This window comes from Spermophilus citellus, assembly GCF_964194105.1.
Source record: "Spermophilus citellus genome assembly, chromosome: 8".
NCBI classification, from domain to species: Eukaryota; Metazoa; Chordata; class Mammalia; order Rodentia; family Sciuridae; genus Spermophilus; species Spermophilus citellus.
The window spans coordinates 39,568,530-39,595,948 of NC_138189.1; the positions used below are offsets into that span (position 1 = coordinate 39,568,530).

Here is a 27,419-nt window from a genome sequence, read left to right on the forward strand (position 1 = left end):
AAGGGAAAAGATGGGGTCATTCTTTTTGGCAACATGGTAGGTGTGTTAGGGTTCACCAGAGAGACAGAACTCATAGGAAATAGATACATATATGTAAGAGGGGAATTATTAGGGAAATTGACTCATGTGATTATGGAAGCTGAGAAATCCCATGAGAGGTCATCTGCAAGCTAGAGACACTGGGATGCTGGTAGCATGGTTCAATCCAAGTTCAAAAGCCTCAGAACTAGGGAAACCAACTAACGGTGAAGCTATCAGTTAAAGCTTGAAGACTTAAGAACCCTGGATACTGCTGATATAGATCCTGGAGTCCAAAGGCCAATGAGCCTGGAGTTTTGATGTCCAAGGATGGGAAAAGAAGAGTGTGTTCCACTTTCCTGTTTTTTTGTTTCACATGAGGACCCTCAGCTGATTGGATGGTGCTTCCTTACTTTGTGTGGGACGATCTTCCCCACTCACTTCCGGAAACAACCTCACAGACACAACTAGAAATAATTCTTTACCAGTTCTCTAGGTATTCAAGTCAAGTTGACACCCTGAGTGTGCCCTGAGATATGCCTTCAAAGGGACATATTGTGAGGAGTATAATTAATTGACATCCTTTGGTATCTGCTGCAATGTTCACTCAGAGTCTCTGCTTTATACAGAAATCTCCAATGAATGGGCACAGAGGGCATTATTGCTGGGCCATCCTTCTGCAGGCCAGGGGACTCTAATAGGCTCCTGATCTGGCTGGCTTACCTTGGCAGAGGTATGGCCTGAGGCTCTTCCTAGTTAATCCTCCATTCCTCAGATCAGGATCAGGTGGAAGGTTGTTCCTTTCCTGTTCTTTCTTCCCTTCATCTTTCACAACCATTTCCTCTCATAAACCTCCTCCACTTCTAATTCTGTCTTGGTGTCTCCTTCCTAGATGACCAAAATTGGCCCACTTTCTCTGGAGGTGGTGACAGAAATGGTAACTGGAAAGGCCAGGTCTGCACACCATGGTGGTTTTGGGTCTGGGGATAGATGTTTCATGACAGCTGAGTTCTTAGCATAGTGGTGGCAGTGGGGTATGTGTAGTATCTGGTGCATGGTTCAGGGGAGAATGTCTCAGGTCAGTTATGCAGCCAGTTTTTGGCTACTGTTCCTGGAAATTTAGCCCTGAGCTAGTTAATGATCAATGGGATCCACACATAGACGGTTTATCTCCAAGAATCCACTTGTCATGGTTGCATGATGATCCCCAGGTTTTTAGTGTAAAAGAATGTAGTGATTTTGTGATTTAATTTTTGTGTAATCTCAGATGAAAATCTGAGAGAGGCCTCTGGGGAGCTGGATGCCTGCCTGTCTTGATTTCCCTAGGTGGAGTTCACTGGACAAATCCTCATCTGGGGCAACATGACAATTCCTGGAGGAGGGATTAGTTCAAACACAAAACTCACATTTTTTACTTGATTTTTTTTCTCTTTCCTGTGCCTAAAGGGATGTAAGATGAAAGCTACGGCAGACTCTTTAAATTTTATGCCCTTAACTCCTGGGAGAAAACCAGATGGAGGGTGTATTGGGGAAGGCAACGCTAGCCCAGAATGAATGAACCGAATCATTGCAGTGATTTCACACATTCACACCCAATAGTCCAAAGTCAGAGCTCCCTGCAGGAGGCTGGTTGCCCTCTTCCTAGCAGTTGAAGCACTTATTTGCCCTTCCTCTTGCGACTCTGCCTTGTTTTTTTTTTTCTGCTTTATTTTTTACAGGTTGATGAAGAAAGAAGGGGAGAAAAGCAGTGGTTTTTAGCCCCCTTCTCTACAAGCGACACATATCACTCTGGTCACATTGGTGAGAACCAATCACACAAGACACATGGAGATGCCAAGGGAGCTCAGAAACGTAGGCCTTGCCTTTACTTTTTACTTTTACTTTCCAGTAACAACTCTGCACAATGAACAGAGGAAGATAAGCATGATGTTTGGTAGTTGGTCTTCTCTGCTGTGGAGTGCTTCCACTTTCTTCCTAGTCAAGGAAGGAAACCTACCTGTCTAAAGTAGAGGAAGCCACACAAAGCCATACTCCATTCCTTCAGTCATGAGTTGAAGTCTGATCTCAAGCAAAGCCTGTGGGTGTCATGAAGACTATGGCTAAAACAGAGTCAAGGACCATCTACTTAGAGAAGTTTATAACTTCTCTCATTTTGTTGGAGAAGTGTCACATTTTTTAAAAAATGAACTATATGGCAAAACCCTAAAATAAAAGTTAAAAAACCCACACAGGTAATGAGTATTCATAGTTTTTAGGTAGGGAGCTAGTTTGAGTGCTACAATAAACAAAACAATCCCGACAGCTTTCCAAAGGGGAATGGTTAAGTAGATGTATATAACTGTGGAATTATGTTCTAAGCATTAAAATTTACATTGTGAAAGAATCAGCTAATGCCATGAAACGATATTCTAAATGCATTAGGCAAACAAAACAAAAACACGTCATCAAGGATAATAACCTAGCCCAGCATAGTGGTATGCATCTGTAATCCCAACGACAAGGGAGTTTGAGAATGGAAAATTCAAGGCCGGCCTATGCAACTTAGTGAAAACCTGTCTCAAAATAAAAAAATAAAAACAAGGGTTTAAGATGTAGTTCAGCAGTAGAGAGCCCCTGGGTTAAATCCCTAGTACCAGAAGAAAAGAAGAGATAATAACTAAATGCCTACTAATCAATTATGCATTAAAACTCAAAGAGCTAATAAAAAAAAGAGATTTGCAATAGATCACATTATTGTTCAAAACGCTTCCTGTCTTTTTTCTGAAGACATTGTCTGTAAAAAATACCTGAGATAATCCCCCTTTTACAGAGAAAGTTTTACTTGGGATCACAGTTTTGGAGGGTCCAGTCCATAGCTGACTGCTCCCATTGCTTCTGGGCCTGTGGCAAGGCCGCTCATTATGGTGGAGAAGCCAGGAAGAGCAAAGCTGTGGTCAGCCAGGAGTGAAAGAGGAAGAGAAAGGGTTGGGGTCCTAGCGCTCCCTGCAAGGGCAGGCTCCCAGGGACCAGAAGACCTTGCGCCAATTTTTTCTCTTAAAGGTTTTAACACCTCCCAAGAGGCTCCGGGGTTAGGGGACCAGACCTTTAACAAATGGAGCACTGGGCTTTCTGTTTGTTTTTTGCTTCTCCATGCTGGGATGGAACCCAGGGCCTTGTGCATGCTAAGCTTGTGCTCTACCACTGATCTCTACTCCCAGCCCGTGTTTGCTCAGTGTGAGCAGAGATGAGGTGGTTCTTCCATAAGACCCTCAGGTAGAGGCAGCTCCTTCAGCTGGACATGTGATACAAAGGAGAAACAGACCCTTGTCATTGTAAAGTATGAATTAGATTCTCCTAAAGTAGATGCTTTTTAAAAATTGAGCATAATTGTGAGCCTGAGATGACGTAAAGGGGTTTCTTATTTTACCTCTTTAAAGAAAAGCATTTCTATTTTTCACTAACAGACCAGAAGGTCTTCATTATATCATGAAGTATTATCTCTTGGTGGAGTTTCTTGTCTTCTAATAAAAAGAAAAGTAGTCTTGACGTGTTCTGACTGAACTTGATGTGTTCATGCTCCAAGAGGGATGGGAGTAGGAGGCGGTGGGCAGTGCCATCAGGGCCTTCATTCATATCCAGGTAAAATAAGAATGCAAATGGCAACCTAAGGTCAAAGAAGAGAGTCCAACAGACACGAAAGACCATGGCCTTTGAAACTGAAACCAGGCAGAGTGTAAATATGAAAATTAAGGTAGTAGCACTAAACTTAGATATAATGGATGCATTCATAGGGCAGATCATACTGAATATTGCTGCTATCTCATCAATAGAATAACTCCTACATGTTGGGTATAAATGTTATATAATATTGGTAGTTAAATAACAATGAAACTCAGTGGTGGAGAGCAAGATGATTAAAATTTCATATGAACATTTAACTTATGACATTTGGGAATGAAATTAAAAGTAACTTCATGGTTAACCTACTATAGCAACAGAAATTTAAACTAAACTTATAAGCTACACAGGAAAGCATCAGGAATCATGACAAATTGGACACTGTGTCACAGGCCTGTAACCTCAGCTACACAGGAGGGTGGGGCAGGAGGATCACAAGTTGGAGGATAGTCTGGGCAACTTAGTGAGACTCTCAGCAACTTAGCAGGACCCTGTCTCAAAATAAAAATAAAATAAAATAAAAGGACTGGGGCTGTAGCTAAGTGATAAAATGATCCTGGATTCAATCTCCAGTGTCCATCCTCTGCCCTCCTCGCAAAAGAAATGAATGACAAACTTTCCCACAATGTGCCCCCAGAAGACAAACTGGCAAATCAGAAAAAAAAAAAAAAAAGATTGCGAACACAAAAGAAACATTATTATCTCTTTGAGAAGGTCAGGAAGGGGAGTCCCCTGGCATACTGAGTGCTGTTCTTGTCTCTGTAACTGGAAAAAGCCAGAATGAGTTAGAAAGTCTATAGAAGGCAATTAAAAATGATTGCTTGATGAAGATGCTGTCAATATATTTGTCAAATGTGTCCTAAAGACCTACCATGTGATTAGTCCAATCATTACAGGGGTGCATACAGATAATAATACAAGTTGTCATTTCCTAACTACTGTGAATACCACAGATGTTGAATGTGTGCCTTATAGTACTTAAATAAAGTATTAAATGGTGTGCCTTATAGTACTTTACTTAAACCTTAAAACAACTCTATTTAGTTTTCTTATAGCAGAGATTGACAGCTGCTCACCAAAACTCATTTTCTTTCAAGAAAAAGAGAAAGAAAGCTTTTAATTTCTGATGTAGTCCAATATATTTATTACTTCTTTAGTCATTTGTGCTTTTGGAGAACTCATTGTCTTAACTCTAGATCATGAAGATTGACTTCTATATTTTCTTCTAATGGTTTCATAGTTTGATCTCTGACATTTTAGGCTTTGATCCATTTGGAGTTGACAAGTATATGGTGTGAGGTAGGGGTTCAACTCTCTTCTTTTGCATAATGGATAGTTATCCTAGAATCAATGTTGAAAAGATTATTCTTTCCTTCATGTAACTGTCTTGGCAAGCTTGTATAAAATCATTTGACCCTAGATAAGAGTGTGATTTCTGGACTCTCCATTCTGTTCTAAATTAATCTATATAATTCTCTTTGTGGTTGAAAGTACAGGTAAGTAGGTGATTAGGAACTCTTTGCTTAAAACTGTTATGAACTGATAGCACTAATTGCTTAAGTGACTCCATACTTTTTGGGCATCCCATCCTTGTTAAATTTCAGAACAAACTTTCCAAAAGTGATAAATGATAAGCTCTTTTAAAAAATAAAAATGTTGAGGCTGGGGATGTGGCTCAAGCGGTAGCCCGCTCACCTGGCATGCATGCGGTCTGGGTTCCATCCTCAGCACCACATACAAACAAAGATGTTGTGTCCGCCGAAAACTAAAAAATAAATATAAAAAAAGATAAATAAAATGAACTGAAATAAAGTATTTTGAGGAGATTCTTCCAGTAAGTTCAAGACATCTTGCGGTGCAATATTTGAGAAAGAAATAACTAACTGGCCTAGTTCACAAGCTCCATTAATTAGAAACGTCTGCCACCTTTTTACGTATAGACGATCTCAAATATCATTACTCATACATTAAGCAGGCAGGCCCATTTTCTTCTAATGTTTTCTCTTCTCTGAGCAAGTGGTGGAGCGTCTCTGAAGGTCAGAAAATCCTGCAAATGCTAAAATTTCTGGCCGCCCTTCCAGAACGCAGTTAACTAATTGCGCATTTCCTTACTAAGCTTAGAAAAAGTAGCGCAGACTATTAGGAACGCCAAGGTTAGGTTCGCAGCGCGTGGCCACATCAGGCACCCCAAGCACTGGAGGCCGCCTCATCTGCTCTCTTCCCCAGCTCAGGCTGCCCCATCTGGGTCTCCAGCCTTCCTCTCTGCCTTCTCCTAGCGACGCACCCTCGTAGGACTGGTTCAAATAAGGACACCACAGATTCCGAGTTGCTCTAGCTCCCTCCCTCCTGCACGCAGGCAGCGCTCCAGCCTGGGGGCTGCCCTGATTGTGGGCCAGCCAACCTGCTTCTGGCCCTATGGCGGGGTCCGAGTCCGAAGGTCCGGGTACTGGGACTCGTGTCCTTAACAGTCGCGTGGGCAGAGGCGGCGGCGTTGCCAGTTCGGCGCTGGGACTCAAGGCGCCCACAGCGGCGCAGATCGCACAGGTGGCGTCGGCCGGGTAGGCTGGGCTGGGTGTGGCGGGAAGGGGACCGTCTAGTCGGGCTCCACCCCGCCTCGGGTCTGCACGCCGCCGGGAGCCTGGCGAACCAGCGGGCAGTATTCTCAGGGAGCGGAGTTGGAGTGCAGACGCGGGTCTGGGAGGACGCGGCGGCTGGCGGGGAGCGCAGGGCGCGCACCACACCTCGGACCAGGGGGCGTTTTTTAGATAGCGCCACTCCCCTCGGCGTGGCGGCGATGCCCTCCCTGTGGAGAGAAATCCTCCTGGAGACCCTTCTGGGTAAGCCGAGGCTGTCCTCCCCGCGTGTTGGTGGTGCCTGCTCCCCCGGACCTCCCTGGAGCCGCGGCGCTCCACCCGATTGGCTGAGGTTGGGCAGGGAGAAGAGCGCGTTCCGTGCCCAGAATGGAGATGCTTATCGTCCCCTGGGAACTTTTGCTGCAGTAGGGAATAAAAGACAAGACCTAAATTGAGGTTCCAAAGCCGAGAATTCGAGAATTCGGCGAGGCGCCCGCGGAAGAGGATGCTTTCTGAGTTCGCATGCAGCTCTGGGATGGCGTCCAAGGGGCGCAGATTCACCAGGTGTTGGTTTTGAATTCGCATAGCCTGCACAGTCTCCCGCAATCTCCCACCCGTGAATTTTAACTTTTAACCAGTACTGAACTTTACCTTTCCCAAGGAAAAGGATACCGGTTTCCCCAGGGACTGTAGGTGAATCCCGGGCAGAGTTGCCAAGTGGCCTTGATGGTTGGGGGCTGTATCCTTGGGCATTTGGTGAAAAGCATCCGACTGGAGTCTTGTTTGTTCAGTTACCAGTTTTGCAAAAAAGCACCAAGGACTTACTAGTGTAATTCTGTTGGAACTATATAATTTAAATCAGAGTACCCTGACGTTTGGGAAATCACTAGCACCTCTCTAGGGTTCATTAACAAACAAGGATTTTTCTGGCCTGGCAGGGAGCCCTCCTGAAAGCCTGATTTTCAGGGAGCTGGTAGCTTTCAGGAGAGCCTCAGATTCTGCCCCGTCTTGTATCTTGTAAGTTGGGAGATGGAGTAGGTTACCTCTGATGCTAGGACTCGGTACTTCATCTCATTCAAGCCTAACAACTCTGCCAGGTGGTTTAAAGTCCTATATCTTCAATTAAGAAAGGAAGTTTGAGAAGTAACTTGAGAGAAAGGTACCACATCTAGTGGTAAGAGAGCAAATGTGGAAACAGATTGCTTGGGTCTGAATACACGTGGCTATTTGGTACTTCTGCATCTTAACCAGAGTCTCAGGATTTTGCTTATATGTTGTGTTGTCTCGTCCTTGTTTAATTAGTTTTTGCATTTGTAAGAGAGAATAGGAAGGGTTTCCATGCCATTGGACATAAGGTGGTGTGAGGAAAAAGAGGTGATTTTTGTTAATCCCCAGTACAGAGCCTAGTGCCTAGTGAGCACCCAGGAGTGTTGATCGTCATTATTGTACAAAGTCCTTGGAAGAGGTGTGTCTGACTTTAGATGGGGGTTCTCCAGCCACCCTGCCTCACTTCTTAAGGGCTAGTTTTAAATGATCTACTTGCAAGAGAATGATTATTGCCTAACTACAGAGCTTTGGATGTAGTTGTTGGGGTGGGAGGGGGTGTCCTGCTGTTAACTGCTCTTTTTGATTTTTTGAATATTTAACATTATATGTGTATGGGTCAACTTAGGTAAGGGAATTTTATCAACCAGGGTCCTGACAGGAAGCCAGAATCAGCTCAGATGATCAAGATAAGAGGACTTAACTAACTAAAGGAAACATCTACAGGAATGTGGCATGATTAAAGAATGAACAGAGTATGGATAGGGGATATGACAGCAGGAAGTCATTCTCAACCAGGGCCTGACCAATGGGGAAGGAATTCTGTTACTGGTACCCAATTATGGCACCCAGTTAAACTGGAGGAAGGAGGCTGGCAGTGGAGTGGAGTGGAGAGCCACTGTTGGAAACAATGCGAAAGTCATAACTCACTCTCTTCTCAACTTTTTCTGTAGGCTATGTTTCTTGGTCTCTCTACCATGACTTAGGACCGATGATCTATTACTTTCCCCTGCAAACACTGGAGCTCACTGGGTTTGAAGTTTTTGGCATAGTCTCTCTTTCTCCAGCACTCCTAATAATTACTCCTTTCTGGAAGCTGGCTAACAAGAAGTGGATGCTAACCCTGCTTAGGATCATCACTGTAAGTAAGTGTTTCTTTAAGGTTTTCCTTTTTAGTTAAAGATCAAGTGAAATAATGTAGACTGTTCATTGCAGGCTGAAGGACTGAATGAACAAAACATAAGAGTTTTCTTTCCCTTACTACCACCATAGAAGAGTTTTAGTAAAATTGGAAGATTAGACTGAGAGTCAATGTGCTTTACATTTCTGACATTTCTGCCAGATTGGAAGGGCCTAAAAAAGAAAAATCACTGAAAGGAAGATAAGGATATGTTGAAGAAAGGTCAACTCTTGAATATAGTGTGTTTATCTTTTCAACTATAACTCAGTACTTAGGAGCTATTGGAAAGATTTTAAAATAATACTGCATAAGAAACACAAAAATTATGCATGATAAATACCATACAAGCAAACAGCAGCATAGAAAAACTATTTGCAACTCTTACTCAACTAATTTCCCTAATATAGAGAGTTTTTACAAACCAATGACTAAAAAAAAAAAAAAAAAAAAAAAAGACCAACTCACTAGAAAAGGGGCAAAAGTATGCCTAGTCACTGGAAAGAAAATAAAATCAGTTTTAAAAGGTATAATAAAATATATAGACTATAAATTATGCACATACATATTTATCTGTAGTGTCCTAAATGGATTGGTCAAGAATAAAGTATAACTGTAGTGAATCATAAGGGTGGGAAAACAAGCACTCATGCATTACTATTGTCTGCCATGCGACCAGCGCTGGCTTCATGAAAGAAGGTTCGATTCATGAGTAAATGCTAGGGAGTTTCAAATTAAAGAGACAAGACTCTTATTACCTTTAAAACCAGCTCCAGGACAGCTTCTCGTAGCTACCACCTCCAGCCACCTAATGCGGTAGCAAGGTTTATAGAAGAGGAGAGAGAGAGAGAGAGAGAGAGAGAGAGAGAGAGAGAGAGAGAGAGAGAGCGAGAGAGAGAGAACACGCCAGGGAGTGGACTTTTATTGGGGAACAAAAAATTCCAGGGAAAATCCCATCCAATGAAGGTTAAGGGGGGCAGCATCCCAAGGTCAGGGGCGACGATTGGGTCTTCGGGGCAGTGGCCAGACACGCCTCTGCACAGACAAGCCCTCGGACCAGGAAAGCTCTGACACAGCTGTGTTTAAGCACCTCTCACCCAGCCAGGGAGGTAACTCAAATCACGTGCGAGGATGGCCTCCCACACTGTTGGGCATGTAAATTGTCACAACCTCTATGTTGAGTACTTTAGCAGTATTTGTTCTGATTACAAATCTGTACATAACCTTTAATCAGCAGTTCCGCTTGTAGAATATATCCTAGAGATGAACTCACATGGTAAATTTAACATGATATTTAAACAATGCAGGGATATTTATAATAGCAAGGCTAGAAATAACATAAGTGTCCTCTCTAAGGACAGGTTAAATGGATTATGGTTATGAAACTTGGAATACTACAGAATACTATGCAGCACAAAAGAGAGAATATTATTTATGTAATGAAGTGGGATGTTCTTCAAAGTATATTTTGCAGAAAGGGTTGTTTTAAATAGTGTCTATTATAGAATGTTAATCTTTATTTTAAAATGTTTGGGTGAGGGGCTGGGGATGTGGTTCAAGCGGTAGCGCGCTCGCCTGGCATGCATGCGGCTCAGGTTCAATCCTCAGCACCACATACCAACAAAGATGTTGTGTCCGCCGAGAACTAAAAAATAAATAAAAAATTTAAAAAAAAAAGATTACAGATGAGGGCTGAGAATATAGCTTAGTCAGTAGACTGCTTATTAAAAAATGTTTGGGTAAAAATATATTTATTACTTGGTTGAACATGCATTACATATCTCCAAAAGGATTTTAAAATGGTAGTATTTTAGTTGCCACTCAGGGGAGAATTGGGTACCAAAAGACAGAACTGGAGAGGGAAGTTTGCACTCTATCCCTTTGAATTCTGAATTTGAATATATTATATTGCCAAAAAATAGTGAAAAATTTAAATGTATACTTGATATCATAAAGAACTGAGATTTTTTTCATATTAATAAATATTTAGAAAGCTTGGAGTAGTATTGATGGTAAAAAAGTAAGAACATGAGTTATAGGGAATAGATTTTCACAGGAAAAAAAATGCCATACTCCAGGCTGGTTGGACCCATAACTAACAGCTCTGGACTTCTTGCGCTCCTGTTATAACTCAGTAAGTGTCTCTGAGATTTGTGTGTGGCATTTGTTCATGAATCATGCTATATGTTCTGTCTAGAAACAGTCATTTGACTTTTTTAGAAGCAGTGCCAGGAATCACTAGGACATTGCTATGATTGTCTGTCATTTCCTGAAGATGGCAGAATACAGTGCAGTGAGTTCTATGGTTCCCAATGAAGGTGTAAAACTTTTTTTTTTTTTAAAGAGAGAGTGAGAGAGAGAATTTTAATATTTAGTTTTTAGTTTTTGGCGGACACAACATCTTTGTTTGTATATGGTGTTGAGGATCGAACCCGGGCCGCAAGCATGCCAGGCGAGCGCGCTACCACTTGAGCCACATCCCCAGCCCGGGAATGCATTCTTGCTGGAAATTTTCAGCTCTCCTTACTCTTTTGTAGGCGGCTTAGCCTCCTTCCAGGCTCCAAATGCCATCCTTCGGCTGGTGGTCCTTGCACTTGGTGTGTTTTCTTCGCTAATAGTGCACAGCGTGACTTGGTGGTCAGGAAGTGGTTTGCAAAGGTATGATTCATGTCTTATGCATCTGTGCACAAACAAGTACAGTTACCAAAGGGAAACTTGGGGCCAGGAGTTCCAAGTTGTAGTTTTTACTTTTCATATGACCTTTGCCTCCTCTTCACAAAAGAGGATGTGAACTTGCCATCAATCTCAGTAACTTTTTTTTTTCTTTTTTGGTATTGAACTGAGGCCTCACATATGCTAAGCACATGCTGTACCACAGAGCTACACTTGCAGCCCCAGTAATATTTTTCTTTTTTTAGTACTAGGAATTAAATCCAGTTACTACTGAGCAACATACCCACTCCTTTTTTTTTTTTTTTTTTTTTTTTTTTGATATAGAGTCTCACTATGTTGCCCAGGTTAGCTTTAAACTTGTGATTTTCCTGCCTCAGCCTCAGGAGTAGCTGGGATTACAGGCATGTTCCACTATGCAAGGCCCTAGTAATGTTTTGAGAACTAAAGAATGATAACAAGTTGCCTAGGTAATGGGCTAAATAAAGGCTAAGTCAAATATATTACTACATATTACCAACAAGACAATTTCAGATACTCATTCTATGAAACAAATTCACAATGGACATAGTACCTTGAATTCCCATTGGGAAGTTTTTAAAAATACTTTTGCACTTGCAGGTACCACAGAATCTGGGGATTTATTTTAGGACAGATTCTTCTTGTCGTCCTCCGCATATGGTATACTTCACTAAATCCAATCTGGAGTTGTCAGTTGTCCAACAGAGTGATCCTGGCATTAAGTACGATAGCCACACTTGATCGCATTGGCACAGGTAAACATGTGTTCAACTTATTCGCTTGGCACAGGTAAACATGTGTTCAACTCTCCTGCAGAGTTTGTCTTTTCTATATGAATGTAGTATGAGTGGAAATGTACTTCCATTTCAGTTGCTTTCCCCCACTCTGAAATAGTAACTAACAAAGCCATCAAGTTGTTATCTCAGCAGAAGATACCTGTTCTTGATAGCACAGATGGGAAAAACAAAAAACCCATCAGTGGCATGTACCACAAAGTCGATGAGAGATTAGAACCAGGTCTTATACCTACAGGTCACGTTCTATCTTCCTTCTTCTTCTTCTTCCTGTGGACTGGCCTCTGTTGTTGGTATTTTCCATCTTCCACCTTCATGCTGGCCCCAGTACAACTGTACAATGGGGAAGTTACTGGGATTTATGGGAGTGGCAACTACCTGGTTTTTACCCAGGAATCTGAAGTACCAAATCTGAAGTTTGAAAAGGAAGCAAATCTTACATATTCAGAGCACTATTCAAATTGTCTGGCTTTTACTGGAGCTGACTTTGTCTGAGATATACAGATACACAGCTTGGGAGTTGCTTCCTAGGCCAACTTGAGATTCTTCTGAAAAGAGAGGACAAGTGCTCCTGGATTCTAATTAACTTGCTCCTGGCTTTTTGTGTAACTCTCAGTGAGTCACTGTTCTTTTGTAAATACAAGAAGCTGCACAGATTAACGCAGGTGTGGAGAGTATTGGCTCAGCATGAACAAAATGTGCTTGTCTGATTCCCCTGCGGCCCCAGTCTCAGCATGAAACAGAGGTAACAAAATGGGGGAAATTAAGCAAGTAAATGAGTCACATGACTTGAATATTAGAACATTTAGAGCTCAGTCTAGTCCCCTAGTGTATGTTTTATATTTCATAAAACACTTAGGTGTGGGTGTGCAAATTTGGAAGCACATGGCTCAGATACAACCAGGTAATGATCAGGCCTTCAAGGGACTGCTTACATCCCCTGACTTGGGTTTTCTTCTTTCTTGCCTCTTGCTGGGTGTCCATCTCTTCCTCTGGATTTGTCCTGTGCCCCCATTTCCAAAAATCAGATCTTCACTGGCTTGTTAAGGATCTCTGAATATACCAGATATATTCTTTGTTGTTGTTGTTGAATTTGAAGAGTTGTTGGTCCTAAGGATGGAGTCACATACTTACTGCCAATTCAGTTTGGATGACTCTTTTCTCCGAAGACTCTCTGCTTAGCTGACCCCTTCCACCCCATTCCCATCACCTTTGCTTTCAGCCTGCTTCTCCTTCCTCTGATCCCATTCTTACCAGAATCACTTTCTTCTGCCAGCCTACTAGGCAGACCCTACTGCCTCCTACCCTGCAGAGGCTTCACAGTCACAAAGCCCACTAGACTCTCTGTTTCTGTACAGATACTCTCCTGCTAGTCTTTTCTTCGGTTGTTACATTTGTGTGTGTGCAGGTCTTGCTGTGATGAATTGGAGACTCTTGGTGACAGCACCATGAATTATGGCTGTATGACAGGATTAAGGAACCACACTGCCTAAACTCCAGCCTCTGTCTCTCAGTACTACCTGTGTGATCTTGGACAAGTTAGTTGATCTCTCTGGGCCTGTTTTTCTAATCTGTTAAAGGATATTAATATTAATCTCATATAAAGTTGTTGTAAAGATTGAGTGAGTTACTAAAAGGCTCAGGAGAGGGTTTGGCACGTAGTAACTGCCCAGTCAATGCACACTTATAACTCTGGGCACACACACTCCCTGTTGCGGGGGAAGAAGCCTAATGTACTGGAAAAGTTCACTCCAGTTGGATGACATTTGTCTCCTGAACATGTCATTCACTTTTTCAGTGTATATTTTTGCTCAATCTGTTAACTTCTTATAATATCGGTAGCTTTCTGCATTTTTACTTGTCAAATTCCAAAATATCTGTTTTCCCTAAACCATTCCTTATCTAGCCTGCCAGAAATCATCTCTGCCAGAACAGCTGCATGCGTTGTGCCTTGTATCATAGTTGCATGTCTCACCTCCCCTTCTAGAGAAAGCCTCTTAAAGCCAGACACCATTTCCTCCTGGTTGAAAGTCTGTTAAGTAGAGAGGGTATATTTCCATATAACGGGCCCTTTTTCATTTCTTTAAAAATCTTGTAGATGGTGACTGCAGCAAACCCGAGGGGAAGAAGACGGGTAAGGTGGCCAGAGGCGTGCCGTCTAGACCCACCCAGCTGCTGGCTGGCGCTGCCTTTGGTAGCCTCCTGTTCGTCACTCACTGGGTCTTTGGAGAGGTCTCACTTGTTTCCAGATGGGCAGTGAGTGGTCATCCCCACCCAGGGCCACATCCGAACCCATTTGGGTGAGTTTGGGTTTGGAAGCCAGTCAAGAACATGGCAGTTCTGGCTGTCTGAAGACAGTTCTCCTTTGCTAGCCTGCTTTTTCATATCCATTCTCCCTAGATGTCAGAGATGTTATCTGAAATAATCATGAACGCTGGAGATGAAGAGCTAGAGGGTATTTCCCCTGTACTGAAGGGCTGGGGCAAAATAGATAAGGGGAGAGAAAAGGCTGTGCCTGAGAGGTTCCCAAAGCTTCTGCACAGCCACTTCAGGAAATCCCCATGCCAAAGAGTCTCCTCCGTGGCAGGGAAGGGACAGCATTGCTGCCCATTTCCCCCAGACCCTTCTGTTGCAGTTACGGGCATATGGCAGAGAGACCTCAGTGCCTGATGGCAAAACGCTCTCTCAGCCAGATGGACATAATAGTAACAATTGCCTTACAGACCTGCGAAGATTAATTGAATAATAACACAGATAAAAATCTTAAAATGGTGCTTAGTGTGTATTAAGTACTATTTTTAGCTTAATTTGTATTATAGCTACTTAATCGAGTGCTGTATTATAGCTATTCTTGCTTCTGGATATCTCCCTAATTGAATTAAATTCTTTTTTTCCCCCTCCTCCAATGTTTTGCCAAAGTGGAAAAAGAATGAAATAGTTTGTGACTGTTTTGAAAATCACATACCTGTTAGTTATTGATCAAACTGACACTGGCGTCAGGAATGCACCAACTGTAGTACCGAGGTCGAGAAAAGAAAGAAAAATGACAAACGACATAGGAACTATTGCCAACGATTTTTTTTTCTTTTGGTCTTTGGCAGAGTCATTTAAAATGTCACATGACCAGTATGGACTCTAATTTATGAGAAAACTCCATTATTGTGTTTACCTCGACTATGAAAGACCACAAATGCCATTTCTCTGAAGTCAGAGTTTTTATGACTTCAGTATGCCTCAGGCATATAATGTTGTCTCCCAGTGGGCTCTCATTGCCCATTGGTTGTTTCAGACTTGTATTACCTCTTGGATGTACCTAGAGGTAGCAGGTATATTTCAGTTTTGTAATTGAAACAATGACATATTAGTAGCATGAAATGTCTTCTAGCATTTTCTTTCCTTTTTTTTTTTTTTTTTACAGAGGTGCAGTTCTGCTGAGCCTGGCAAGTGGACTGACGCTCTCAGCTTGTTCGTGGTTTCCTAATTCTGGTTTCATCTGGTGGGTTACAGGTATGTGGGATTCACCTGCAGATATGCCACCATTGAGCCTGGTTATGCAGTTTATTTGTAAGATGCCGCCACGCGATATGTACTGTGGCCAAATGGCTTGTTACAACCAGTCAAGACAACTATAACCCAGGTGTCACCAAGGTCTCCAGTGACTACCTGCTCTAGGTTCCTGATTCTTCCTACTCCACTTCACTTCACCTGTCCCATCCCTGCCCAAGCAGCATTGCCATAACTACCTCCCTTCAAAATACCTATACAACACCCAAATGCACGGAGCACATTTTTTTGAGGCAATGAAGGATTATATATATCACCCTTGCCCTCTAATTTTGCTTGCTTCTTTGTTTTTTTTTTTAGAAATCCCCCCCCCCGATTTTTTTGAGATTCCATAGTGAAGTTCCACTTCCTTTTCTCTTTTCCATGTGACAGTTTTGTTCCCCATTCTTCTAACCCATCTTTGGGGTCATGTATGCTTTTTCAAAGACCCAGGCCATTTCTTCCCAGTCACACCCTTTATGATTCCAGAAATATTAATGAAGGCTGTTGTACTGGTACGTGCCACAAAAAATTAAACAGATGAACAAATAAAATTTAAAACAGTTAATAAAAACAGGGAAATACTAATAAATTTAATTTAAACATAAAAAAAGGTCACTCTGGGTTTGATCCTCTATACCATCTCACCAAATACACTTCACAAACTACTTGGTAGGCCACAGTAAGAGAAGACAATAATCAGTGTTGGTGGCCCTCTCCCACTCTCCTTTTAGTCCTTGTGAACATGAGGGAGCATTGCATCATGTTCCTGTGATTGAATGATGCCACTCCTCCTCCTTCCGCTTAAATTGTTGGCATTAAGTAAACATCTCCCACTCTTTTAGAGAGCGAATACTATATTGGCTTTCTGTGAGATGTTCTTTTACATATTCATTAAACAGGCAATTCATGGTATTGCCCTTGATACTGTGAGACTGTATCAGTAATAGAAAATGTGGAATGAGAAATACCGTAATTTCTGCATGTCACAGTACCCACCGTCAGCCTTACATGGAAATGTAAGTGTAATCAAAAAGGGCTGCTAACTTAATGGGGTTGGCCAGGTCCTCTTCCTCCTGGAGCTGAATGAGCACAGCTGCAGTCATGTTGAGCTGTTTGTACTTGCTGGTGTGTTTTCTGGTAGACATTCCATTTGGACTCTGGAAGTGGGTGTGTGTGTAGGTGGAACCTTCTCCTCAAAGAGCTGCTACTTGGGATTCCTGAGGAAGAGGGCCAGATAACTTTGTGAATACTGAGTTTGCAATGAACATATTTAATTTCTTAATCTTTTTCTTTCTTTCTTTCTTTCTTTTTTTTTTTTTGGTGTGTGTGTGGTGCTGGGGATTGAACCCAAGGCAAGCATTCTATAAGCTGAGTTATATCCCAGCCCTAAATTCTTAATCTATATGCAACTTGAAAAAGGAGATTGAAACACTTCAAAAGTTTGTTCAGCGTTTAAAGCATGCCTTTAAAAAAAATAAAATGTAAGCAAAGTGTTTATTGAGCAGGTAGATAGGTAGTAGCTTTGTTTTGAACCTGGGACAACAAAGGGACACAAAAACATAAAGAACAGAAAAACTGTGAATATATAGTCTTATCCTTATTTCCCCAGATAAGTAAGATCATATCTTTGAGAGCCAAACCTAATCTAGTTTTGCTATCTCTCTATAATATTAAATAGTAGTTTTAAAGACTCCAAAGGCAAGCAGATTTAAGGCCTCTATCCACAGGCTATTTTAAGTTTAGGAAACCAGGGCTGTAATCCATGAGCTTCATCTCCCTTTCTGATCACCTGTTCACCTGAAATAAGTAGGAGATTACACTGAATTATCTAAGGTGGTGCCCATTTTCATTGTGATTCATCTTTAAAAACCACATGATAAAACAGAATGTAGTGAAATGAATCATATTTTCCCATCACACATTTAAGTTTACAATCCAGCTGAGGACTTGGCATGACATTAATTATGGTGGGGACCAAAGAACTTCATAAAAGCAAAGATACAGGAGCTTTCAATTAAATTAACAAAATAATTAATAGTTATGTTAGGAAAAATGCATGGATGTAGTAAGTGCACTCCACAGTGTGCATGTAACTCTCTTGTATGAAAAACTCAATCTGTTGAAAATTAACATTATTAGAGTATCTATTACTGCTAATTCTGCTTGATGTCTTGGATGTAAAGATTTGGGAAGGATTATTTGGAAGGGCTTAGTCTCAAACAAGTTAGGATATACATACAGTTAAGTGCAAAAGGCAAAAAATGACTAATGGTGTGTGTTGTGTATTACCACTAGGGTGCAAAAAGGAAGGGGAATAGACATGCCTGTGTACTTCTTTGTCTGCCTTGAACATCTCTGGAAAGGTGTAGAAGTAAACGCTAACATTGGTTGCCCTCCCTAAGGAAAAGTAGTGGGTGATGGGTCGGATGTCCCATTTTTTTTTTTGTATCATTTCTTCTTGAACTTAAAAATACAATTTTAGTTGATTAAAACTATAAAACCTATTTTAAGATAGAAACTAAATTAAAAATAAAAGCAATAACAGTCAAGAAGAATTTAATAATTCTTTGCAGTAAGACAGATGACCAAGTCATTCTAACATCTTTAGACCCGAATATCAAGTTAGCACTCATTTTTTTTTTAATAAACATTGAAACCAGGTGCGGTGGCACATGCCTATAATCCCAGTGACTTGGGAGACTAAGGCAGGAGGATCTCAAACTCAATGCCAGCATCAGCAACTTAGCAAGGCCCTGAGCATCTTAGTGAGATTCTGTGTCAAAATAAAATAGAGAAAGGATTGGAGATGTGGCTCTGTGGTTAAGTACCCCTGGGTTCGATCCCTGATACCAAACAAACAAACAAACAAACAGATAACAGGCATTGAAAACTAGTAAACAGGAAAAATTCAATCTCACTAATAATTAGGCAGGAGCAATATAAATCATCATACTATTTTCATCATAAATTTGGTAAAGAATTTTAGAAAGAAATAATTTTGGCAGAGTTTCAAAGGAGTGGACATTTTAGCAAGTTTTCTGGAAGTTGTAAGGCCTGGTACAACCTTCAGGGCAGCAATTGTTCATGACAACAGCTTTAAAATGCTTCTGCCCTTTGATGCAGGTTGTACTGCTAGGAATTTGTTTTATGGACATAATCAGAGATGTGATAAGAGATTTGTTGTCAGAGAAAGATAGTCATCACAATGTTGTTTTTAAATCCTTGACACTGGAAAGTTCACAAATGGCTGATAGGACAATGTTTACATATTTGGTGGTATATTTATCCAGGGGAGTATTACATACGCATAAAAGTGTTTTAGAATAATTAATAACACGAGAAAATCATAAAAAGCAGCATTTAATCCTTAATGTCATGTACACTTCCATTTATGTAAAATTGTTTCCTCTACCAATTTCATCACTTCCTCCTTACGGTCATGCATCATCCTTGGACCCATGGGGACCAAAGTCACTTTTAAAGAACCTGCAAAATAAATACATAATGAGGAAGAGTGAACTTCTTGGGAGAGGAAGTAGGGGAAAGGGCAGGTACAATTCCATTTATTTACTTCTCTAGACCCATAGGAAAACACTGAGGAGAAAGACATGGAAGTATTGGCCGTGGTCATCTCAGTCTTAGGTAACCCTAAACTGCTTCTTTGTAGTTCTGAATTTTACAAATTTCTGTAGCAACTAGGCATTATAGTTGTTTTATTTCAAAATGAAAAATCACCATTGTAGAGTATATTTGAAGTATTTGATGGTGGTCTCACCATAGAGTTAAGCTCCATGAATTGTAGAGGACCCTGGAATCTGGCTCTCATGGACATCTGAGTGAGGTTCCTTTTTAAAGTGAGGATGAACTGACAGCCACACCGTATTGTCCTGTGATGGTGCCAGTGGAACTTGTTGATGGAGGTGAGCCATGGAACATTAAGAAGCTATCTGGAGGGGTTGAGGCTGTAGCTCAGTGGTAGAGTGCCTGCCTAGCATGCGTGAGGCACTGGGTTCAATCCTCAGCACCACATAAAGATAAACTAATAAAATAAAGATATTGTGTCTAATCAAAAAAATTTTAAAAATAAATAAATAAACAAAATAAAAGTGGGGTTTTTTTAGATAGAGAGAGAGAATTTTTTAATATTTATTTTTTAGTTCTCGGCGGACACAACATCTTTGTTGGTATGTGGTGCTGAGGATCAAACCCGGGCTGCACGCATGCCAGGCGAGCGCGCTACCGCTTGAGCCACATCCCCAGCCATGTGGGGTTTTTCTTTGTAGTTCTTTTTTTGTTTTTTTAAAGAAGCTATCTGGAGTCACTTTCTGCTCTCTACTCCTGTTCTTGGAGTTACTTACTACCCTGAGCAGTGAAGAGCCTGTTGTAGATGCATTGAAAGATGGGTCCCAGGTATACAATAGTGATTGAATCGTTTCAAAAATGCTGTATTGTCTATGAGAAGATCTTGTGTCAGTGGTTCCACAGTGAGGTAGACCTAAAGTGCTGTTTCAAAACTGATTTTACAGGAATTGGGTGAGATGTTATATGACCTCACTATTGGTTCAACAGACTAATATTTGCTAAGTGCCTGTTGTGAACCAAGCACGATGCCCAACCCCTAACACCTTTTAACTCAGGGACAAACCTGGGGAAAGCCATGAATCATTGTATTGCCATGAGAGTTGGATAATAAATGAACAGACTGCAAAGTTGCTACATCACTAAGTCACATTTCTTTTGATGCTGTGTAGTTGGAAAAGCCTGTGTACATATTGTAGGACAAAGTACAGCATTTAGATAGGTAGAAATTCCTTTAGAAGGTGGCTCAACAAAAATGTTCTAGAAGTCAAATCAACTGTACGTGTTTTCTTTTTTAAATACCATTTATGTATGTATGTATGTATGTATGTATGTGGGACCAGGTATCAAACCCAATGCCTCCCGCATGCTAGGCAAGTGCTCTACCACTGAGCCACAACCCTGGCTCCCAACTGTACATGTTTTTAACTTTCCTATATCTGGTTGGTTAAATTCAATGAACATATTTTTGGTATTACGGATAATTTTAGTTTTTATTGATGGTAGAATCTTAACACCAATTATTTATTTCCCCTCTTCTCCTCTGCTTTTCTGGAAGAAATAGCACTGGACTGAAACTTACTAGACCCATTCCACCTCCAGTCATATGGGTAACTGGTGTGCGACCTTGAACAAATGACATTAACCTTGCTGGATCTTGTTTCTCATCTGTCTGGAGATTGAAGCAGGATACCCTTAAGGTCCCTTCTGCCTCTAAAAGGCTATAAATGGGTCATCCTAGCACTTCATTGCCTTCCCATCTGATTCACGCTTTCCTCTTTTCTCTCACACACAGGAACGGCTTCAGCTGCGGGTCTCCTTTACCTGCCCACGTGGGCAGCTGCTGTTTCGGGCTGTGTGCTGGCCATCTTCGCTGGGTCCATGTGGCCTCAAGTGCTTAAACACCTGGTTAGCTCGGGGACGAGCCCTGGAGAAACCATGACTGTTGCCATGGTGGTTTATGTTCTAGACATATTTTTCTGTGCATGGTGCACAGCCTTTAAGTTTGTCCCAGGAGGTGTTTACGCTAGAGAAAGATCTGATGTACTTTTGGGTGAGTGCATTTAAAAATTTTGGATTACAGGATCTGCTGGAAGATATCCCTGAGGACTTGCCAGGATTTAGCACTTAACAGGACTGTTGAAAACAAATAGGATGATCTTCCTGTCTTAGTAAAATCGATTCTCTTGGCAAAAACAAAACCTAGAAATATGTCTAAATCTTAAATTAAAAGCAAATTTCTTAAGTCATTAGTACATTTCAGTAACATTTATTATTCTGAACGCCACTTAAATGAATTGTTGGGACACACATTTAATACATAATAAAGTATTAGGAAAAGGTATGATTACAATGCTCAATTGCTTCAATAGAAGGCTCATAGATATAACTAGGAATTGTGATTTTTTTTTAGTTATCCTGAATGTTATTTACTAGATTTTTACTACTAATATATAAACATATGTATGTATATATATGTGTATATATATATTTAAATTTATCTTAGTATAAATAGTAATTCCAAGATCATGCATTAAATGCATTTCCCATTTCTGTGGTTATGAACTCACATGCCAAAATTAAAATCTCACAAGCTTAGTTCAGTGTAATATCTTTTCTCTTTTTTTTTTTTTGGTACTGGGAATTGAACTCAGGGGCACTCAACCACTGAGCCACATCCCCAGCCCTATTTTGTATTTTATTTAGAGACAGGTCTCCCTGACTTACTTAGCATCTAGCCATTGCTAAGGCTTTCAACTCTAGTTCCTCCTGCTTCAGCCTTCCCAGCCGCAGGGATTACAGACATGTGCCACTGCACCCAGTTGTTCAGTTTAATATCTTAAAAAATGTCTCTGGCAATAATAAAATTACTGATGTATACCAGGTATACACAAATTAAATGTTGCTGATCATTTTAAAGTTAAAGTAAAACATATCAAGTTTGCCCACAATAAAATATTAGAAAATGAGGGGATGGGGATCCAGTCCTTATTTATTTGTACATTCATTTTTCCATTTGTTCCCTTGTTCATTAAACAAAAAAAAAATGAGTTAATTCATGCACCAACCATATTCCTGATACAATGCCAGGTGCTGGAGATGAAAACACCTGTGTCCCTGCCTACCTGGGACTTTGGTCCTGTGGGCAGACACTGCAGATGAATGAGACAAATGTTGTGAATATTCTGTGGGATGAGTGTTGCACGGGAGGGGTGGCTTCTGCCATGTTCTGTTGCTGTCCTTCTTGGTGCCCTGGATTTACATCCAGTTCCTCTGTACTTCTTGACAGAAGCTTTCCTACCCGACAAACTAGACGTCTGTCAGGACAGGCTACTGTGGGAGATTTGTTATTAAGCAACATGCTGTATTTTAGAAACAGCCTTTGAGAATTTGATATTTCTGGTTAATGCCCCAGCTCCCCTCATATTAGGGACATACATTGCTGCATTTACCCTGTGGTAACCTTGGCTTTGTGAACTTTGTATTTCTCTGGTTTCTTCCAGGTGGTTGTACTCTGTCCTGCTCTGTTTTCCTGCCCAATGCCCTGCTTTTCTCTTATTTCTACTTGCTTAGGGGTCTGCCAGGTGAAGAGAATGAGAAAGTAAGAGCCATTCTGTGCGTAAATTTGTCTCTTTAGAATATTGTGACTGATTAGCTTTTGGGTTTCTTCTTCCCATATGGAATTACAGAACACTTCTTATTACAACTTCATACAACTAAGGTCTTTTTGGTAAGAGTTACATTATATTGGTGAGACTGCAAAAACCAAGGAAAAATGATAATGTTCAGAGTCACTTTTAATACAATTGAAAAGAATTTGTATCACATCCAAAATTAGTATACATTTATTTTTGGGGTTTTGCTTGCTATTTCCTCAAACATTGAACATAACTTTTTTTTTTTTTTTTTTTTGCTAGCCTTCCATCTAAGGTTAACTCTTACTTGACATTTTCTTACTTGACATTTACATTTTGTGCCATATCTCTATGTGCATTCATACTATATATGATTTTAGAATCACATACACTTTTATGTAAGCTACTTGTAGTGCATCTCAACGTAGCTCAACTTTTTTGGCCTGTTATTGGCCAACTGTGAATTCTGGCATGCATCCTGGGCAGGACCCTGTGCCCAGAGTGCCCACATCCCAGGGCAGAATTATCACTGCAGCACTGCTGTATTAAGAACCTGCATATGCTCCACTGTGCTTCTCAGCTTGGTGTATGCAAATACTCAATTGAGCCCTTATAGCTGCTCAGAAGGTCCTTTTCCTTGGGTTTCTCTGTTCCTACTCAGTCAATAGTCAGTAATAAGCATCATCAGCAACCCAGCAACTAGGAAATGGGAAATACAAGGCCATCCCTCATCAGGAAGAGGCTGGGTCCTCTCATATAGAGCTTGATTCCTAGAACTCTACCTGATTTATTAAGGTTGTCCCTATTCATGAGAACACTGCTAGAATAATCACTTAGGTACTGAGATAAATTTATGCAATAACTGAATTTCCACGATATGTTCTTTTAAAAGAAATTTTGTTTCCTAGAATTTACCATTGGAAGGATTTTTATCATTAACCTTTGATATATTCTTTCTTTTATACAGGGACAGTGATGTTCATTATTGGGCTGAATATGTTATTTGGTCCTAAGAAAAACCTTGACTTTCTTCTTCAAACAAAAAACAGTCCTAAAATGCTTTTCAGAAAGAGTGAAAAATACATGATGCTTTGTGAGTATCATTTCACATTCTTTTAAAAAATGTTTATTATACAAATTTTTAGTCATGAAATTAGAGCATGTAATGAAGCTTCATGTACCCTTCACCTAGCTTCAACAACTGGCAATATTTTACTAATGATGTGAACAGCTATTTCCCATTTTCTTTCAAGTATTTAAAGCAAGTTCCTGATATCATCTCATTTCAACCATAAATACTGTTTACTAGCTTTATTTCACCTCTAACATATATAATATGGTTTAACAGATACAAGGTTCAAAATGCTGTGTTGTAATAGTTGAGTCTATTTTCTCCATTTTTTTGTTCTCCTTTTAGAGAGATTAAATATGTTAATATTTGGAATGTTGATGAACTAGACACTCAAATATGAAATTAACTGTCTAATATCTGCCTCATTTAAAATGGATTGGATTAAATAAAAATATCTATTGAATGTCATGTAGGAATAATGATCTCTACCCTCAGGGACTTGATAATTTACTAAAAGAGACAAAACACTACAATATAAAGAGAAAACAAGAAGCTACATAGATTTTCAAAACATCTCTAAAATATATTTCACAAAGTAGTGAGACTGTTTAAAAACCTTCATGTATATTTCATCATCATTTGAAAATATCATATTTAAATTTAGGGGGAGATGAATTTTTGTGGGTGTATGTTGTTACGTTTTGGTGTGTCCCTTAAAACCAGAATCTGGCAGTTTTTGTTTGTAATTTTTTTGGTTAAGAACTATAATCATTTTAGTCATTCATTAAATTCAGGCATTTGAAAAAATTTACTTAGAGTCTTTACAAAATAGACTTTGGTTTTTTTTTTTAGAGCAGTTATAGCCAAATTGAGTGGAAGGTTCAGAGAATTCTCATGTACTCTGCCTCTGCACACGTAAACCATTCCCACTATCAAAATTACTAACCAGAGTGATAGATTTGTCATATTTAATGCTATGTCAACACATCCTCAATCACTCGAAGTCTATAGTTTATATTAGGGTTTACTCCTGGTGCTGTGCATTTTGTAGGCCTTGAAAATGTGTAACATGCATTTGCTATTAGAACATCATTCACAAGAGTTCTGCTGTTCCAAGCACCCCCTGTGCTCTACCTGTTAACCCCTCTGCACCCTCCACCAAAAAAAAAAAAAAAAAAAAAATATTCCTGGCAACCTCTGAACTTTTAACTGTTTCCCTTTATTTTTTTTTCCTTTTCCAGAAAGCCAAACTTTGACTTTTGATTTGAATTTAATCTATTTTTCTAGTATTTTAATTTCTTTCTATCATCTTTGTCTTTTCACTTTCCACTTTCACAGGTACATTTTTCTCCTTCTTGATGTCTTTTGTATCAATTAGGTTTTTGTTTTTTGTTCACACCTCTCCTTTCACTTCCACCCTCCCTCCTCCCCACTTTCTTTTTTCCCCTCCATTCCTCCTTTTTTCTTTCTCCTCGTCCTTCTCCTCCTCCTTCTCCTCCCCTCACCTCCTCCTTCTTCTCCAAAATTAAACGCAGGGGCACTTAACCACTGAGCCACATTCCCAGCCCTTTTAATTTTTAATTTGAGAAACAGTCTCACTAAGTTGCTTAGGACCTTACTAAGCTGCTGAGGCTGGCCTTGAGCTTGAGATCCTCCTGCATCAGCCTCCTGAGCTGCTGGGATTATAGGCGAGCACCACCACACCTCTTTCTAGTTTAGAAAGTGTATCTTCAATTTCTGTTTTTAAGTGGTTCACTATTTTTGTCTCACCACATTGAAAATATTACTGCTTTGTGGTTTGACTTTTGCTATTTATAGGCAATCTGTTGCTGTAACTATTGCGCCTTTGGAAATAATCAGTCTTTGGTGTCTGGCAGCCCTTAATCTTCTTCTCTGTGTTGGTATTCCACAATTTCACTATGATATATCTGGATGTGGATTTTTTCCCCATCTAGCTTGGAAGTCTTTGGGCTGTATGAATCTAAAGAGTCATGTCTCTTATCAGTTCTGGAAATTTTTCAGCATTATTTCTGCAAATATTGACTCTTCCCCATTCTTTCTCCTCATTCCTTTCCAACTCCAGTTGGTTACGTGTTTGACCTTCTTCTGTTCTCCAGGTCTTGTAACCACTTTGCTTTTTTCTACCTCTGTTTCTGTGCTGCCCTTTACACTAATTTTCTATTCAACTTTGTCAAAAATGCTCTTTATCTTGTCCATAATTTCTGATTTTAGTTATTATAATGATATATTTTTATTTCTAGAAGTCTATTTGATTTTCTTTTATAAATTTTCCTCCTTGCTTATTTTAGTCTCATGTTCTTTATTCATACTTTTGAGTGCCCTCTTTTATTTTCTAATCATGTTGAGCATACTTCTTCCATATTCTGATTCTGAACATCCCAGTATCAGAAGTCTTTGTGGGGTTGATTCTGCACCATGTCTTTTCCTGCTGGTTTCTGCTTGTGTAGACTTGTTTTTGTGTAGATTTTATGACTTACTGTTACTTTAGGCTCTTGGTCCTTGGAACATGTTTAGGGAATATTCTTTGAAACCTGAATGTAAAGTGTGGATTCTGTATGCATGTCATGCATGAAAATGAACCCAAGAAAGAGACATTCACACAAACTCGTTGGCCAATAGAATCAGGAATTTTGAAAAAAAAATTACTTTTAAGAAGATAATTTAGTTTCTTTTAGATAATCATTTCTTCTTTCTATTTAGTTTTGTGGCTGCTTGTTGGCTTGGGGTTGTTGGGATTAGGACTACGACATAAAGCCTATGAGAGGAAATTGGGCAAAGGGGTAAGTAATTAAACATTTTGAAATAGAATTTTACCTGATATGTGTATATACATATATTTTTTAGACTATTTTGATTGGATGCTAGACTTGGATCTGATAGCTTTTTTTTGGACATTAAGCATAATTTATTTTGCATTAATGTAATATAGTCTTCTACTTGTGTCTGCAGCCTCCACTGTATCTTGTTGAGCTTTTAAACTAGTAATACTACTGAAAACTGTTTCAACACAAACAATGTGAATTTCTCAAGCCCTCTTAACATTAGAGTACTAAATTTAGAATTTCAAAATTAAACAGTATCTTTGAGATTTAGACCAATTTTTGATTTTATAGGTGAGAAAAACATCATCAAAACTTTCAGCTACATTGTGGTTTGTGGGGACTTTCATTCTTTATCAGAAAAATCATCTATACATAATTTTTTCTCTGGGAAAATGCATTGTTCATAGTATTAGAAAATTTTTTCCATTGTATTTTCTTTAACAGGACTGTGTGTACCAAGAACTCTTGTAGAATAATTATAGCAATCCTACACATGTGATTGTTGGGCTGTCACTTTTTAACCCAGAAGAAATTCTAAGTACTAAGAAGTGCTTCTCTTTGACCTCTTATACAAGTGACTTCTGTGAGTTTTTTAAAGTAGGTCACTTGCTGCATTCTGTTTTTTGTTTTTTTTTTATTGATTGTTCAAAACATTACAGAGCTCATGATATATCATCTTTCATACATTAGATTCAATTGGGTTTTGAACTCCCTTTTTACCCCAAATACAGATTGCAGAATCACATCTGTTACATACTCACATTATTACATAATGGCATATTAGTGACTG

General features: G+C 39.9%; 1 protein-coding gene across 2 annotated transcripts in view; it reads left to right on the plus strand.

The window, feature by feature from the left end:
* Nucleotides 1-6,386: 6,386 nt before the first annotated feature.
* Nucleotides 6,387-27,419, plus strand: part of CWH43 (cell wall biogenesis 43 C-terminal homolog) — a 52,524-nt gene continuing 31,491 nt past the window's right edge. The window contains exons 1-9 of one of the 2 annotated variants that reach the window (XM_081303540.1): nt 6,387-6,512; nt 8,246-8,437; nt 11,007-11,127; nt 11,761-11,915; nt 14,053-14,254; nt 15,373-15,461; nt 20,875-21,132; nt 23,682-23,807; nt 26,508-26,587. In XM_081303540.1, coding sequence (XP_081159666.1) covers nt 6,470-6,512; nt 8,246-8,437; nt 11,007-11,127; nt 11,761-11,915; nt 14,053-14,254; nt 15,373-15,461; nt 20,875-21,132; nt 23,682-23,807; nt 26,508-26,587 — 1,266 coding nt within the window. In that variant the 5' untranslated portion in view covers nt 6,387-6,469. The remainder of the gene's footprint in view (nt 6,513-8,245; nt 8,438-11,006; nt 11,128-11,760; nt 11,916-14,052; nt 14,255-15,372; nt 15,462-20,874; nt 21,133-23,681; nt 23,808-26,507; nt 26,588-27,419) is intronic. The other variant, XM_081303541.1, reaches the window with a different exon arrangement.